The sequence below is a fragment of the Nothoprocta perdicaria genome, unplaced genomic scaffold (assembly GCF_003342845.1).
Source record: "Nothoprocta perdicaria isolate Ctin4 unplaced genomic scaffold, notPer1 scaffold_310, whole genome shotgun sequence".
Taxonomy (NCBI): Eukaryota; Metazoa; Chordata; class Aves; order Tinamiformes; family Tinamidae; genus Nothoprocta; species Nothoprocta perdicaria.
In genome coordinates, this window is record NW_020455545.1 from 530,319 (window position 1) to 548,819 (window position 18,501).

The 18,501-nt window shown below is 42.5% G+C and overlaps 1 protein-coding gene across 1 annotated transcript in view; it reads left to right on the forward strand.

Annotated features, from left to right (window-relative positions):
• The window catches only part of CTNNA3 (catenin alpha 3), a 314,978-nt gene that overhangs the window by 77,238 nt on the left and 219,239 nt on the right, over positions 1-18,501 (forward strand). Inside the window, exons 6-7 of the mRNA XM_026042683.1 lie at positions 7,768-8,031; positions 12,270-12,473. Coding sequence (XP_025898468.1) covers positions 7,768-8,031; positions 12,270-12,473 — 468 coding nt within the window. The remainder of the gene's footprint in view (positions 1-7,767; positions 8,032-12,269; positions 12,474-18,501) is intronic.

Sequence of the window (18,501 nt, forward strand, 5' to 3'; positions counted from 1 at the left end):
GGAGCTCTTTATTTGCAGCTTTTCGTGGCAAATACTGATGCTGTAAATTATACAGCTGTTCTTTCTCTGTATGGATTTTGCAGTACTCTCAGCGATTTATAGGTTCAGAGTGCAGCTGCTGGAAGTCATTTATTCTCAGTTCTGTATTAAATCTATCATATACAAATGCATTAACATTCACTACAGAGCTCAAGGGCTTATGGCTTTTTCTTTCTTGTTCTGAGTTGCTGTCCTGCAAGCATTTGCAAGATATGCAGAACGCAACACAAAAAAACAATTAAACTGATAAACCACCCCCCCCCCCCCAAAAAATCAGTATTTTATATGGTAAATGTATGAATCCGCCTCATTTTGCAGTTTAAGCTGAGCAGCCAAAACAAAACTTATTGTTAACATTGCTGGTAGTGGCAATGSTAATAAGCTCGTTTTGATGGATTAGCACTTCAGTTCCGTTTGCTTGAATGCTGCTCTTCAAGCATGTCAGGTGTGCCTATAGTCCCATTTGGGTGACAGCAGCTCCTGCACTCTTTGAATTATGAGCATCTTAAGGAAGTGCGTGAGCATGCATCTTTGCTTTGCTTCATTTATGTCTGTGTGTGTAGGGGGCTTCATTGGAAAAAGGGAAACTGGCGTATTTTAAATATTTGGGAGGTACTTAGGATGAATGTATACCGGTCCCTGGGCTGTAACCGTAGCTCTAATTGGACTTCAACAGAAGGCAAGGGGCATGAAGACAATGTGACAGAAGACAGTTTGTCTGTACTTACTGAGTATATAATCTCTGAGAAAATAGCAGCTGAAGCAGCTGCCCAATGCGAGTTGTTTATCTGTTTTGGTTGATGATTTCACATATTTCAAGCTGAGATCTGGGAAAATAGGACCATGTTCTGCACAGCGCTAAGGGAGGTCTGTATCCAGGSGGACCTGAGCAGATTCGCCAGGGAACCCTTGTGGCACATGGGATATGTCATCAGAGAGCTTTAAAGGCTGTGAAAGAAGGTTGGAACAAGACAGGCTAACAGAGAAAGGTCTGCCAGGATGGCATGTGTTGGCTCTGTCACTGCAGATTCTGGGGTGCCTTTTGGAACATCGGCTTCCACTGTGGCTCTTTYTCCTTGCTCTATATGCTTTACTCTGATGCTTTGCATGAATGSTTACAGAAAGGCTTTAACCTGGCATTTCTCACAAGTGCCAGGCTTCAGGTGCCTTCAGTCTTGGGGAGATGTTAGGTCCTGCTTTGGCAAATCTGTTGAATYTGTTGGCTCTTGTGCCAGGTCAGATCATAAACTCGAGCAGATTAGCGAGACTGGCTCAGCGTTCTGTCATCTTCCGAATGTTTGAGACCTGCAGTGTCGTTATGGTTGTGCGCTAGCATGGCAGTAGYGTTATTGTTCACTTTGCTCTTAAACGTATTTTAACCTTGTTTTCTCTGCTTTTTATTTCCTTGTTCTTTGTTGCTTGGCCTGCTTTATTGCTTTGCTATCCCATGTAATTATTCATCTTTGCACTGAAATGATATGGAACATGAGTTGTCCTTAAATGGCCTTTTTATGGTTTCTGAGGAATTACTGATGCTCTAACAAATTACATTCGGTCTGTTTTCTTGGTTGCAAATGGCAGCGAATTTCTGTAACTTTCTGATTTGTCTTTAAGTTTTGCCATTTCTGAAATGTTCTTGAGCACACATTCTTTTTAGTTTGCCTGTAGCAATTGCTTCTTTTATAAGTACATCTTACTTTTTATGGTAATGCAGAAATCCTCTAAAATGGACCCTGTCCTCATAAAATAATGGCTTTATGCTGACTGTGATAGAAGTGGGGAGCTTTCAGGATGCCAGAGCTGGAGAGCAACGGCGCGGAGCTGTGTCGGAGAGCAGCGCCGGGCTGGGACCATCTCCCTGCACTCCTTCTCCCGGTGTACCGTGTCCCGGTGTCCAGTGTCTTGGTTACATGGCTTTTCATGTCGTTAGGGCAGGCCGTGATTTTCTGGCTCTTTTGGCATGCCTGAGTGTTCTTCCTCCCAGATGCTGGAGGAGAGAGCACCTCAGAGTATCCCACTGTGTTTGGGCCCCTGCTTCCTCCCCTAGGATCCATGTTCTCTATATTTCTCCCAGACTTTCTAGCTCTCCCTAAATCTGCCTTAGAACAATTTGGTACTTAGATATTTTGTACTGTTTGTGTTTGTTATTTTGCTAGGTAAGTATGTACAAAATCCTTACCAGACCACTGCAAATTGTGATAGTTAGCTTTAAAGTTGTATTTTAGACTATATAATAAATGTTCTCGATCACCAAGAGTACACTGATCTCTGACGTCTTTTGGTTTGAGGATGGRCTTTAGGCAGCAGGGTTGACAAATCGGTGATTCACAGGCCAGTGCTAACTGATGCTGACACAGGAGGGTGTTTTTGATTTTTGTGTATTTAGCTGAAAGGATGAGTTTGGGGGGTGGGGGTGGGGTGTTAAAAACCAAAGATCAAGTTCACTAATGAAAGATTTGTCAGATTTTTGAAGCAAATGATTAACATCTACCAGCTCTTCAGCTTGCTAGGGAGAGATCTCTAAGTCACATGAAGAATTATGCACAAAAAACATTTGCTGCTTAAACAGGGCAATAAAATTATGACATAAAAATTCTGGGCTTGGGAGAATTGTAAGTTATATTTGTCAGCAGCAAAAAGCAAAGATACCTCTTAGATGAAAACGTTCACAGAGAAGAGCTGATAGTTGCTTTAACCATTGAATAAAAATGCTAGAGGACTATAGGCTATTGCTGTCTTRGTCATCCGGGGTTCAGGTCCTGCTGTCTTGTTTTCAAATCCTTGGAATTAAGTAAAGTTCAAGTTCAATATAATAGTGACTGTTTTCCCTCTGTTGTTCCATCCTCTTATTCTTCCTTGCACCATTTCAATCTCAGGTTTTTGTGCTGCATCTCCCCCTCTTTCCYGTTTTCCTTTCTTGATCTTCATCTAGATTTCTGCAAGGGTATTTCCTCCCTTTGTTTTTCTCTACTTTTCCTCCTTTGCATCTTCTTTACCCTTCTGCTCTTCGAATCACGGTAGGCAGGTTCCCAGCTTCAGGTGTGATGACTAACCCGGGAGCGCTCACTCTGATGGATGTTTCCTGTCTGCTTCCAGACACGCTTTTTTATGACAAATGTGACCATAACTATGCTAGGAGAAAAGCTCTGTGAGCTTGTAGATTAAGTGGTGTATGTTTGTAAAAAAGAGATTGCTGGACATGAAGAAAAATTCTATTACATTAATTCTTACCGGGAAAAAATGATTTGCTACCTTTCAAACTCAGTTGCTTCATCTGAGAGAGCGCCGGTTACTGGAGCAGAGGATGAAAAGCGTAGGGAGCAGGTCCCCAAATCCTGCAGAGGGGAAACTGGCGGCGGCTCCTGCTTTATCATGTGCAGCCTCTGACGGGGGAGAAGGTGGTGGACTGCTGCCGCAAGGCCACCAAGGGGAACAGGGTGGCCCTGCTGAGCAGCGAGCGCCCAAGGGAGCGGAGGAAAGGGAAGCAATTAAGCAGAGGCGGGTGGTGGTTGGCACTTTGTGAGACATAGCTGTGCTGCTCTGTGGTGTTTCTGATCAGTTCAAATATGATTGAGAGTGAAGAGGTGGAGATGCCCAGAGAAAGTTTTCCTTCTAGTCAAAATCTGAGTTCTCTAACAGTTTCTTATTAATTCCTAGGTATCTTTTTTATGGGCTTTCTGAGTGGCAGCATAGGTTGATATCTTGTTTTATGGTCAAATAATATTTAAGGTATTTGGACCTAACCAGCTTTGTCCTGTCAAGAGAAGTAGGTTTCTTGATCAAGGTATCCAAGTAAATTTTCAGTTCATTTTGCTTTTCACCATAGTTTACCTGCCTTATGTATTAACATCYCAGCTGCACTGGTTAGTGTCAATGGTTGTCCAATAATTGATGAACTAACAGCAGAGTTTTTAAAATAAAACAAAAAACCTTTGACCCTACAACCACGTTATCAAAGTGTCATTCTCCTAATATGGATATTAATGAAAAGCATGTAAGAAGCAAGCAAAATACCCAGGTTTAAAAGCTATCAATAAGTTTTGTTTGGTTATTTCTAGCCACACAAGTGTAACTTTTCATTTGTGGTCCAGGTTCTATATTTCTTTGTACCAAAAGTTTAATTCACAGTGTCATCTTTCAGGTTAAACAGCTTCTGTTTCAGAGCCTCAATATGGCTTTTGACATAGAATGCAAACACTTTCCCCTCCCTTTTCTGAGTGATACAGCGTACAGAGATGCAGCAGTTTTATCTATATATATTTTTTTGATATTATTAAACTCTTTGTATTCCTGTGTCCTGTCCTATTGGTAGAGTAGTTTGGGTGGTAGCTTCAGGGGAGAATTGTGAAGTACTAAGGCTGCATCCTCAGCCAGAATACCTAACATTTTCGGGCCTGGCTGTAGTTAGGGGTGCCTAGTTTGAATGCCCAGGATAAAACACTGCTGACTCAGTTTCATGAATTTTGAAAGATCGAGGATTAAAGAATGATTAACCTATTCTGAAAATCAGATCTCTGTCTTCCATTGCTTATTGGCACCAGTGAAAATGGCATCACTTTCCTCCAGATCCAAAGATGGCCAGTCCCTGTGCCACATTCCTGCACTTTGTGACGTGCTCTGTTCTCCTGAAGGAGACTGCGTAGCGCTCAGCAAGTGAGTGACGTGGAGCCATACCCAAAGAGACGATGCAGCAGCGAAAGYGCTCAGAAGAGCGTGAGCTCTCCTGTCGGTTTGGTGGATTCCCCCGAAAGATGCCGCGGTTTGGCAGTCACTTTTGCTGCAAAGCTGAGCATCCAGGCCCAAGCTTAGGCTGTCATAAGAGTAATGCTGCTCTTCCCCTATCGGTGCAGGGACTCCTGGCCCTGCGAGCAGGAGCTGGAGGAGCACAGCCCACTGGCTTGGCATTGCCGTGGGGGCTGCTGACCCCGCTGCTGGGCCGTGCTGCTGCCGCCGCTCCACGCAGGAAAGAGATGCTGGCCATGCTGGCACGTGCTCAAGGGAGCAAGTAAAACAAAGTACCAAACAAGGTTTTCTAATTGGCAGCCCATGCTTAACTGTGAGAGAGAGGGAAACGTGAGCTAAAACTCACTGCTGTGCTTCACTGAGCTAGAGGTGGGAGCGTGTTCTAGTCAAAAAAGAGGCAGTAAGGATGTGTTTGGAAAATGTCTCATCTGCAGTGCTCTTTGATTTCCACCTTCGTGCAGGGGAGAAATGATCCTTTGGCACCTATAACAGTCCTAAACAGAAGGAAAAAATATCGTCGTGGTCTGTGCTCTCCTGTTACTTTTACCCTAATAATGAATTTTGTAATAGTTATGAATTTGACGACAGATTGACCCCTAAGCCAAGCATAGGGGTTACACAGACAGTACGGACTTAATTAACAGAAAAATATCATAGTCATCTTGAAGGACCTGTAGTATTTCTGCCTTGGGTTTGTGGGAGCCATGTATTACAGCCAGCCCTAATGTGGGCTGCATTATTTGGTGGAGCTTTTACTACTGGCCCCAGGGGCTTTTATCACTGCATGCACATTTTAATGGTCAGAAAATATATGCTGGAGTTTCTTAATAATGCCTTAATATCAGCCTTTTCAGTTATATTTGAATTTTGAATGACTCCCATAAAGTTTTTCCCTACTTCTTGACACAAAATAGACAGATGAGAAAGTAATTTAAGATATAAATCAATATTGCCCTGCTGGTTCAATTGTTTGCGTATTTTTAGCACACCACTTTTCTGGATTTGCTTTTCTTTTACCTCCCTCAATTTATTTCTTAGGTGGTTACTGTGGTCAGAGTTATTCCCAGTTTGTCAGCTAAAATCAAATGATTAGCATTTTTTACAGTTTGTTTTATTTCCTGCTGTAATATCTAAATCCATTAGCTGCAAGTCAGGGAGCTCGAGGCCGTTGCTACCCGTTTTCTTAAATGTCACAGTGCAACCTTCAATCACTTCCACTTCCAGGGAGCCCTGGTTCCCTGGAATGGGACGCAGGAGCTGCTGTGTGGGGAGATGAAGGCCTTTGGTTTCTTTGGGAGCTGGGCTAGAAGGCTGAGAGGCTGTGTGGGGCCAGGATAAGTGTCGTCTTCCCTTGGCACCATCCTCGAAGCCCAAGGGAGGGAGGCCTTGGGAGATCCTGCTCCTGCCAGGTGCCTGTCCTGTCACGCAGCCCTGCCCATGCCAGAGCCCTTAGGAAGGCCAGGCCCAGGCTGCTCCTCGGTGGCTCCCTGCTCCCGGGTGCTGTCCTGCAGGGAAGGGGTGTCCCCACTGAGAGCCTCTCCCATTGTGCTCGCGCAGCGGCTTGGAGCTGCTGGAGCCCTTGCCGCAGAGCCTGCCTTCTCTTTCCACAGCGTACCGTGTCCGCTGCTTGCCTGCGTGGCTTGGCTTCGTGTAGGCTGTTAAGCCAAACACTCAGCTGATTTTTGAGAATGGATACAGCGTTATGGCTTGCTGCTGTGGGCTTGTCAGGTTTGGATTTCTTATTCGTTGTAAAACTGACTAAACAGTCTACTGTTTTAGAGACAGAGCTTCCTCTTGTCAATAGTTAAGACTAATAGCAGTCAATTGGGCTGAAGCGTTGCATTGATTTCCCTTGCATCCCTAGCTTCCTTGCTGCGCCGGAGGAAAGGAGGCATTCTGTCTTTTTGTCATTTGCCTGTAGGGAAAGGCACATTCACTCCGTGGAACAGGAGTCCATGTTTTAAAATAAATGGCCTTGCAGCTGAGAGTGCAATGGGTGAGGTGCAGCTCTCCCCCAGGCTGGGGGGTACAGGATTAGAGCTAAAATAATTCCTGCGCAGTCATGATTTGTTTGTGTTCTGTGGTTACTGCTCCTTTTAACAGGTAGTAAGTATTAATCTACTCAAGTAGATAGTGCAATTTTCTAACTCAGGTGATCTGCTAGTGAAACAATTGTCTGCTTTTTATTTTTAAATAGCTTTTTTTTTTTTTTTTACTTTATCCCTGAGATTGCCAAGTTATCCTGAGTCCTGAGGAAGCAAGATCCAGTCCTGTGTCCCAGGAGTATCTTGCTATAAATGAGACTTAGAAAAGAAAGGATCATTTAATATTCAACATCACTTTCTTCAGTCACAAACTTTATGCACTGAGAAGCAGATGCTGAGGTGCTTTGGTAAATAATGCATAGAGAGCCTGATGTGCTGCTAAGGGTGTTAATTGGAAAGATTTCAGCTTGCTTTGGAGCAGGCTGCTCACAGCTTTGCACATGTTTTGACGTTCACTCTTCATTGTGTCTCGCTGTTTGAAAGCAGTGCCACAGGCTTTTGTTGTTCTGATGTGCTGTTTCCCCCTTTTCTTTTCTTTTCTTTTCTTTTTTTCTTTTTTTTTTTTTAACTTTACCTCTGAATTTAATTCTTGCTTTCATCCAAACCCTTTGTCAAATAGATACTAGTTTTCTTGAAGAGGACAGGATGCAACAAAGAGAGTGAGTAGGTTGTGTAGAGTAAAACAGGATGGGCTGGGAGGCTCCTTACAATCCTGATGCTGACCCATATGTTTACTCTGAAGTTCATAATTTGTTCCTTTCCACAGTATGATTGGGATTTATGCTGAAAGGGCAGGGAAGTAAACGCAGGAAACTAGTTCAAAAGCCCAAACCYGGGATTTCTTGCCTAACTCTATCTGCACCCACTTCTCTGTTGCCTGTTAAGACAGGCATGCTTGGGAGATGCTTGGAAAAAATATAGCCTGTTCTTTTGCCAACAGGATTTGAAATCTAGCAATCAGCGAGATGAAATTGCTGCAGCACGTGCAAGTCTGAAGGAAAATTCGTCGCTTCTACATTCGATATGCTCAGCTTGTTTGGAACATTCAGATGTTGCATCCCTTACAGCCAGCAAGGACTCCATCTGTAATGAAATACAGAGTGCTCTCAGTGTAATTTCTAATGCTTCCCAAGGAGTCAGAAATGAAATGGGGCAACCTCCATCTCGCAGTGCTACTCTAGGAAGTGCCCTTGATGAGCTTGAGGTAGGTAAATGCGTAAACAKGTAACACTGCATCATTTCGGAAAAGTCATTTAATTCTTTTTATTTTAACTATTGTTGTAAGTGACAGATGCAAGATGATGCAATATTTCACTGGGAGGGATCACTTCCTGCCAAGCAATTTAGAATTAAGTCTTCATAAATGTTCAATATTTGGCTTCTTTTGAACAGCAGACATGAATTAGCTGTGAGAGTGTCACTAAAGGTGGAGATGGAACCAAATCCTTGAGTATCTGGGCAGAAGTCATGAATTCTATTTAAAAATGACAATAGGCATCACCAGAGGATGATAATCACTGTTATCCTAACTAGATTTGAACTAATTGGTTTGGAGACGCTTAGAATCATAGACTCATAGAATGCTTAAGGTTGGAAGGGACCTCAGGGGTCATCTAGTCCAACCCCCCTGCCCACGCAGGGTCACCTAGAGCACRGGGCACAGGGCTGCGTCCAAGCGGGTTTTAAAGATCTCCAAAGAAGGAGACTCCACARCCTCTCTGGGCAGCCTGTTCCAGGGCTTGGAGACGGTCAGCTCTTTGCTGAGCTAGGCCCCCGTGCAGAGCTTGTCCTGGTGGCCCCTGTGACTCTCAGCAGTGTCCTGCTCCTTGTCGTGTGGCCGCGGGGAGACTGGCCTTGCAGCCTGCGTTCCTGCTCTGCTGCGCGTGGGCCCGCAGCATCCTGCGGGATAAAACACACAAGCAAAACCAAGGGCCTTTTTGCCTRTAAAGACTCAGTTATTAGATGCCATCCTTGGAACTCCAGGCATATGTTCAGGTATGTTGGTGTTATGACAGGTGATAATAGATTTTGCCTAAAAATACTGATTAAAACAGGAAAAAAAATGCATTGGAGTCCAGGCATGGTACTGCTCCTGTAGTGACTTTATTAAACAAAACAAACATCTCGACCATGGCCAAAGTTGAATCTCTGACGCATTTATCTCAAAAGAACAGGTTACAACTGTTTATTTCATCCTTCATTGCTGCTTTCATTGGATTTTAAAGTTATGGTTGAAAATCAGTGATCGTTATTAGATGAGAAAGAAAGGACTCAAATTTTGTGCATTGTATGTCATTCATTACAATGGAACCCTGAATGATAAATAATGTAACTTCAATTAGAGCCATTGTTTGCCTGTTTTTTCTTTAAACATATATCTATTTCTCTATATATTATATTATAAATAAATATTTTTTAAACAAAATTCAGTGAAGTGGTCATATATGATGACCACAAATTAAATCACTTTGACTATATGAGAGCTATGCCATCTTAGTAAACATTTTTTTCTGAWAACATTAAATTTAATATTGTTTTCAAATTCAAATTGGAATTGGGATAATAATGAAATGGATTTTTTCCCATTGAATTTATTTTTATTCAGAAATAGAGGAATATACAAGCCTGACTTTAACAAAATGTTATTTGTGTATTGAATTTTAATTTTGTTTTTACTTTGGTAACAGAGGTAGGAGCTGAAGCTGTATATGTTAGATAAAGCACAATTTATAGAACATTTAACTTACAAAAATGATTTTATGAATTAAATGGTTGCACTTTATTTATAGAAAGTTCTTTTGACTAAGGACCCAGAATAACCTTTGCTCTAACTTGTTCTCTCAAAGACAGTGCCATGATATAAATTTATGTACTAAATAGTCCATTGGGAACAAATCTCATTAAGTGCTTATAGTGTGAAAACRTATCAAGCAGCTTATCAAGATATTAGACTGTTTTTTTAATGTCGTTCCTGCTTTGCCAGTGCTGGTAGCATGAAAGCAAATATGAATTTATAGGTAAGGAAACCACTGCTAAAAAATAGACTAGTTCGATCAGTAGRATTCTCGAGACTTCCTTAAAGGTTCCATATAACCACCATTCATAATGAAACATTGGATTGTAATGCCAAATGTTTAGAGCCTTATTAAGAGCCGTTAAAGAGCTTGTAGGTGCAGCTTATCAAATGTACTTCAGTGGTTTTGAAGCTTAAGAATGTGGAGAGAGCTCTCTGCGAAATGCAGTTGGTGCCCGGCTCCGCTGTCAGCTCGTCCCTCTGCTGCCTGCTCTTTGATGGCTGTGGCRTCCAGCACAGCAATCGCTCCCCAGCTAAGTACTGCATAAACAGGAGCTATACGTATGAGCCCCAAAATATAAACCATTTAAGTGAGCCCCAAATGTCAGGAAATACRACTATGTTTCTGGATACCTATAATTCCTCTTTTTCATGGATCAGAAGACTAGTGAGGGAAGAAACAGGAATGTAACTGCACTACATAAATGCTTATTTCTGTTTCCAAATGGAAACACGTAACTGTTGGCTGCACTGACTCAAGTGTGCGGGGGTTCCCTGGCAGAGAAGCAGCTCCTCTTATGGACATTAGTCTCTTGGGGTTGGGGCCATTTATTCAACCTTTTCYACTTGACCCTCTTCAAGCAAAAATATTTGGATTACGAAATCCAGTTTTTCTGGGTAGTTTTGTTGGAGAATCTTCCAGCTGTTTCAAAACATTTTATTTATCTATTTTTGAAAAAGATAGGGGGACTGAACCCATAACAGAGACTTCCTTTCTCCAACTCATACATAATGCAATGGGATTTGTTATTAGAAACAAACAGCAGAATTTCAAAGTTACTGAAGTCCCCTTTTCTGGCTGTTTATCTCATGATGCTGTAATACAGCACTTTCTGTAGAGTTTTGTAGGCTAGGCAGTACCTCAAATTATCACACTAACTAGAAAGATAAATTCCACTTAACGMTATATGCTGTAGTTTTACTTTTTAATATTTCTTTTGAAAGTTTAGGGCCACCAAATGGCTCTAATATGCAAATAGACTTGCATGGAATTTAGGCTTAGTGATCTGGACCCTTACAACAGTTTCAGATGTTGAGTTTGATTAAAAAAGACTATCTGGGCTGGAGCATAAATTTACTTGCTCTCTGTGGCTTTATCACAGCTGGTCCAAATAGGTCCTGCTTCTACCTGGGACCTTTGGAAGCCAAACTGTAGAACTAAAGCTACTTGCACTTTGCCTATTCAGTCTTTTAAAAGTAGCAGCAGTGACTTTCTGCCCCAGTCAGTTTATGTTAGACTAAAAATAAACAGAATTGGGCCATTCATCTAATCCAACATAACATCTCTCAGCTAGGAGCAAACAGTGCTGTTTTTCTGTTAAATCCAGACGTGCCCCTGGCCTCCAAGAATCCGAATGCTGAAGGTGTTGGGCTGCCTACAGGTTTTCAGACAAAACTGCCTCTCTCGTCTGAAATACTTGGATAAAAGATGCAATAGTACTGAGTAGTAACCATCAGACACGCAGTGGCATATTTATGTGTAGATGTTATGAGCTGAGTATCTTGAGGCATTTCTTTTCTTTAATGGTTGACAAAGTAAGTGCACAAGACAGTCTCACTATTGTACGCAGAGAATGTGGGTGACTTTCAAGAAGTATAGACAGACAGAGTGTGAACAAAAGCAGAAATACTTTTTGATACTTCAGTGACACAACTCCAAAATGAGCTCGAGGGCTGGCTTGCACCTTGGGAAGGTGCTACACAGTTGCTTGTTTTAACACCTACCTTCTGTACGATCCTTGAACATGGCTCTCTGTGCCTCTCTTCTTTACCTGCAAAATGAGAGGAATGGATTCCTGTTTCAGAATGGGGTACTAGGAAAATTGGTAGCCCAGGTAGTCAGATAATGCAGTGGTAAGGATGCGTGCATATTTGTCAGTATAGAAAAATAACATTTTTGCCTCCAGGAGAAGTGAAATGCCTTTTGGAAGAGGAAAAGATAGATGTGGGAGAGACTAAAGGGCTATCAGGAGAGGATGAAATTCTTGAGTCTGATGCAATAAAAGTAATAGGCAGGGAGAGAAGTTGGAGAGAAGGCAGTTGTAGTGAGAAGATGCCAACGTGACCATTGCAGGAGTTGAGCCTTTGCTCTGCTTGTTCTATAAGGTGCTCACCAGCTCTAGTTGGAAGCTCTAGTGCCGCCCTAGGACTGGGGTGAGACCGGTAGGATTTGATAACAAGACTTGAGTTGGAACAGGTCGCACTGGAGGGGCAGAGAGAGCTCGGCTTTGTGCGCAAATGACCTAAACAGTGGGGAGAACCAAATTCACTGGTGCCTTACATGCCTTAGCATGACCAGATAAGGGTCATGCTAAGGCAGAGACTTCAAGGAGATGACTCTTCTTACCTATTCTTCTAATATTTTCCAGAATTTAATTGTCCTGGATCCTCTCGTAGTGAATGAAGAGAAAATAAGACCATCACTGGAGAAACGTTTGGAAGCTATTATTAGTGGAGCTGCTTTGCTAGCAGATTCTTCCTGCACACGGGACTTCCATCGAGAACGCATCATTGCAGAGTGCAATGCTATCCGCCAAGCTCTCCAAGACCTGCTTTCTGAATACATGAATAACGTAGGTAACCATATTTTTATTTTATTTTTTTAAATATCTGTTTCAAAGCCTATTGTAGTATAGATATGTATTGAATGGAAGTAACAAGGTGAGATCAGTGACAAGAGTTTCTTCGTTATTTAACTTCCTAGTTTTTTCTTACAGTTTGAGGAATGCAGTTCTAAAGTTTTATCTTTGTTCCTATAGGATGCAACAACTTGTCTAAATGTAAGTAGTAATGTGTTAAATGTAGTAATTGTTTAAATGTCAGTAATCTGTCCATGTTGTATAATCAGAGCACTGGAACAGGCTGCCCARAGAGGTTGTGGAGCCACCTTCTCTGGAGATACTCAAAAGCCACCTGGATGTGACCCTGTGCCACATGCTCCCTGCTTAGCACGGGAATTAGACTGGCTGATCTCTGGAGGTCCCTTCCAACCTCAACCATTTCTCTAATTAGAATGTTCACAATACTATGTTTGATCTAAGAGCATAAAGTTAAGGCTTATCTTACTAAATTAGAAACTCAGACTTGTTCAATAAAACCTTAAATCTTATCCACRTGTCATGCTTGTAAGTCAATTCACAGGATATAGTTGAGGATGAAAGGCACCTCTGGTGACCGTCCAGTCCAGCCACCCGGTTCAAAGCAGGGCAGCTGGAGCAGGTTGTCCAGGACCGTGTCCCGCTGGGCTTGGAGCATCTGCAATGAGCAGGGCTCCACAACCGCTCCGGGCAGCCTGTGCTCCTCAGAGGAAACTAGGGTTGCTTAGCTTCAAGTGGAATTGTCTGTGTTTCAGTTTGTGCCCACTGCCTCTCATTGTGGCCCTGGAAGCACTGAGGACAGTCCAACTCTCGCAGATTTGCACGCTCTCCATGCAGCTTTTTCATAATCCTTGCTAAGATCCCCCAGGAGCCACCTCTGCTCCCGGCTAACGGCTCCCGGTCCCACATCTCCTTCAGGGAGAGGCGCTCCAGGCCCCGCTGTCCTGCGGCCCTTTGTTCTTCACTGGGAGACGTTTGCAAAGCCATAGAGTTTCATTGCTTTGTAAAAATTACTGTTAAATTTAAGTACTTATTTGGCACTTGCTATGTCTGGCAGTTACATTGTTACATGAAAAAATGTAGAGCTGGGTGCTATTAAYATGGGTACATATTGTTAATATCATCATCAACAATTCTCTGGAACTGTTTCTGTAAGCACACTGTTCTTATCTAAATATATGTCAAATTGATTCATCTGCCACACTGCGAGGATAATTGTGTGATGCAGCCATTTGTTTCTGTTTTTGGAGCTGACATTCCTTTCTGTTTTGTAAGTCTTCCTGCTTACCTCRTCCAAGGCTGTTCTGATGAGGCAGTTTTGCCTCATTCCTTAGGAAAATGAAGGCTAAGGATTAAGGTAACCTAGAGGTTTCTTCATTTCCCTGGTACTTTACTTGCTGGTCTTTTCTCAAGTTTATTCATCATATTTGGGGAAAAAAATACAGGTGTAGGGAGGAAGGGACCAAACTCTCCTTGGTGGTGGCCAGGGACATTACTCAGGGTAATGGGTATAAGTCGAAACACAGGCAGTTCCATCTGCATGTGAGGAAGAACTTCCTCAGTGTGAGGGTGACAGAGCCCTGGAACAGGCTGCCCAGGGAGGCTGTGGAGTCTCCTTCTCTGGAGGTCTTCAAAACCCGCCTGGATGGCATCCTGTGCCACATGCTCTGGGTGTCCCTGCTGGAGCAGGAGGGTTGGACTAGATGATCTCTAGAAGTCCCTTCCAACCTTAACCATTCTGTGATTTATTCCATTATCTGTGAATTTAAGTTGTTGTTTCAGTCCCTAAACAGATACAAAATAAAAAAAAAAAAAAGGGAGCATCTTTAACTCAGTATTTATCTATGGTGTTTCTGTTGGATGGAACAAGTGTCCTGAACCTCTCCAGTGGTGCTCTACGTATGGGTCAGCTATGTGGAACGTTTTAGCTATGGTTAGCTGGGGAGGTTGGTCTTCGATACCTTCTTGCAGCAGCTGTCTGTAGCAGATGTCTGCTCTAGGGTRGATGTGGTTTGCTGATGCAGGCTTGAAAGTTTAATAAGGAATTCCTCATTGGAAGCAGCAGGGAACATGCAGGATATGAATGTGGTGCTTAGCAATCCGGATCATTACAGGTTTGTTGCGGGAACCCTTCAGTGGAATTCTGTGTCTTGCCAGAGTTGGACTGAATGACTATAAGTCATGTAATCTTAAATCGTTGGCCTCTTGGAACAAAATTGGGATTGTGTTTTCTGTTTCAAAAAGAACCATGTTCTGAGGATTACCTACTGCAGGATATGGGGAAGTGAAGGATCCTTTGTCCAACTGGAAGTGTAAGCTTGAGAGAGTCAGGAAGCAGCTCTTCTAATCAGACTGAAGGAAAAGTGTCTGAACAAGATGGTAAAGACACAGGTGAAGGAAGTGAGGAGGAAAGTCCTTTTCTTCCTTTAAAGTGGAAGAAAGTATCATTTTAGTTCTCAGACATTCTTGTGAGTTGCAATATCCAGTTGATTGGAATATATATATATATATATTTATTTCTTCAGGTATGTAGTGGTCATTTCTTGCTGGTAAATTGGTTCGATGGATTTTCTTAAGACTTCTTTCTGCCTGGGTGTTGCTAGTGAGAGCTATATTGCTTTGAAGACACGAAAGCACAAGAGACACTTGCTACACCTTGGCAAATCCTTCTGTAGCAGCTGCTTTACCAGGAGGCTGAGCACACTGCCCTGGCACTGGTGACATCCCAAAGCTGCTGAGTCTTTACCTTGGAGTGCTGCAGGTGGATGGGGCCTGCATTGATGCTTGACCATGTGTGCGGGGCCATCCTTCCCAGAGGACACCACTAAGCAGCTTCTCCAGCAGCCTTTCAAGTGGCGGTGCCCGGCATGGGAGGCGGGAGCGCGCTCCCGTGGGAAGCGCTGGGCAGCCCTCGGGACGGAAGGCGGAAGCGGCCCAGCGCAGCGGGCACCTCTCTTGCTTTCTTAGCTGAGGARTAGTATGTTCTTGGGAGCAGTTTTCAGTTTTAGCAGGGTTATTCCCAAGGACTTCAGTGCCTAAACTCTGCCCGAGTTCTGTGTCATCGAAGTCCTGTTCCTGAAATTAGCCCTCAGTGCTTAAACAAATGTACAAGAACTTATGATTTTCCCCCATCTATCTGAAACAGTGCAAGGGATGCAGCTTTTGTTGTTCCCAGATGTTCTGTTTTTATTTCTCAATTATTTTAAGTCCGTAAATAAGCCTCAAGGACATCAAGTGAAATCAAGGGCCTATTGATGTCAATGATAAAACTTGAGAGTTGTCTCTGAAAGCCAGGAAAAACATCTTTTCAATAGTTACTGCCTTTTATGTAAGTGGCTGCTTTTCACAGAGGCTGTATCACACCGAGGTGATGTGACGGAAATTCAAGCAAAATGTTATTTACGCTAATAAAGACCCATTCTGTCTCCAAGAAGCTTAAGCTTTTCTATTCACAAGAAACTCAGGCAAGTAGTAAAGCACAAAATGGGGCAAATGTATTTAAAATTCTTCTGGAAAGCACCAATCTTTCTTTTGAGATTGCTGGATTATTTGGGTATTATTACTATTCTCTTTGAACTTTATTGATAGGTATATACTGTTAAGGAATATGTTTATATTCCAGGACATCGAGTAGCACAAATGACTATTGTGAAGTTGGATGGTTTATCAATGGTTGGAACCTACTACAGTGCGTGGAGCAGAACGGTCTGTACGAGCAATCCCTTGCACTGCATTCTCTCACACCCAGCCTAGTGTCTTGTCTCTGCTCAGCCTTCAAAATGGAAAGCTCTGAATACATCAGGGTGCAGCAACACCCACTGTGTTGCCTGAGCTCTCTCTTTACACCCCCAGGCAAGAGAGAGACACCAGGGACCAGCAGGGCTGCGAACAGGAGGAGTGGGTGCTGCTTAGCCAGGAGGCACTGGTGAGATGGTGGCTGCTTTTGTGGGCTCCAGTTCTCTAGTTCTTTTGAAAGATCGCTGCATGATATTGTGGCTCTGTTTCTCATCTTACTATGGACATGGGTTGGGTGTTTATTTCTTAGCTGAGCTTGGAAGGCATGCTGTGTGCCAGTCCTCATGGGCTGTGATTTCGTTGACACTCATTGTAGATTTGAAAGATCTCTGTTTCTTAACTGGGGCTTGTGTTCTGGTGCTTCTTTTGGATGACACCATTTTGGTACAGTGCCTTGCCTTTTTAGGGTAACGTTCAAAGTTTATGGACACTGAGATTCCGCAGGCTTCATCTSACCTGTGCTTTATGGCTTCCTGCGGAAGGTTTTACCACTTCCCTGGGCAGAGAGAAGACAAGACACTTCAGTTTATAATCACAGTGGTGCAGTGCATCTCTCATTTAAGCTACTTACTCTTGCAGTGGATTTTTCATTTCATTGCTCACGGGGAACATTTTGGTAGTTCTGCAGACTGCAAAAAGTGTCCCCAAAGACTTGTTTCAGGTTGAAGAAAATGTTTTTCAGCTTAAAAAGAGAACGTTTCATGTCTTTAATTTAAAGAGTTGCCCAGCACTTTGTTAGATATTTGCAGTTATTGGGAGTGATTTCTCTTTTCATCCATGTGTTACAGGTACAGAACTAGATGATTACTAATATTTAGCAATATGAATGTGAAAAGATTAGCACTTCCTAAGTATAATGTTAGGAGGCAAAACTGAATCCCTTACCGTGATGTGTATGAATCAAATAGTAAGGAAACTAGCAAAAACGCTGTGGTCTCTCTTCACATCTGTCACCATTCCTTACTGCAAAGCCGACTTTCTCCACCCCTGTAAAGGTCCCCGTCTTCTGCTCCTCGCASGTGGCTTCTGGCCTTATTCTACATCACTTTGCCTAGCAGAATCATTAATGTTGAAAACATTAATGTTTAAAATGTTTAATGTTTAATGCTTTAAAAGACATACCAACCAAATGAACAAACACATCAACCTTTTCATAGGCTTCATAAAACAAGAACCATTTCAGGAAACGTAGCATGTGCCATTTTTAATTACATTTATTTGGGGCAATTTGTATTGATATTTTGGAAGGGGAGGTAGTGAGCTATTTGTTGGCAGYATTATTATAATATGCTAAAAATGTGTTTGGAATGTATACTTTCCTTTATGAATGCATTTTTCTAGTTACTCTAAGTCTTGCTCATTTCAATATCTGCCAGCTGCTGTTTCCTTTTCTATACAAAGCTGCTATGATGCCRTGCATTTAAAATGTTGTTTTGAGAGATCTTGCCAGATATCCAGTCCACACATCATCTATCGGTATCATGGGTATCGTGTCTCATGTTAGACTAGACTAACAAGGGAGAGTGAGAACTGACTGCTAGTTAAAATCTTGAGGAACAGGATAGCTGAACATCTGCCGTGGTTTGTTCCTGTTTAGCTAATTACATCTTGGAGCAGAGGGTGAACTAACTGACCCCATGAAATTCCCTTTCTCCCCCTGTATTTCATACAGGAATATCTACAGACAGAGTCTGTGTTTGCATGTCCTTCTGCAAGTGGAATGAGTTTGAATGCTCGCACTTTACTGTGTTCTTCATATTCAAAATTCTTGAAGCAAGAAGTTTTTTCTAGAGGAGTTGGATACAGCAAAATTTAAGCTGTATAAACTTGAGTGTGTGATGTGTGGGTGGTAACTGTCTATCCGATTTTTCTTACCTAGGGTCTTTTTTAATGACTATTGAGCATAATGTCTTCAGAAAAAAAAAAAAAAAAAAAAAAAGGTGTTGAGTAAAATTAGTGCCCCTATGGCACATTATGCTGGCGTTTCTGCAGGAACGCGGATCTGCTGCTGCCGCCATCGGCGCAAGGCTTCAGTTAGCTGACTCTGAGCTCCCATATGGTGGGTGTTGTTGTGTTTTATATGCAGTACTGGGGAAATTAAAAATCATTTTTCCAATGTTACCTTTGCCAAACATATAGTTTTAAAGAGAAATTGAATATGAAATGTTCAGGAAAAAAAAAAAGATTTCTTGTGTTTGAAAGGTGGAAG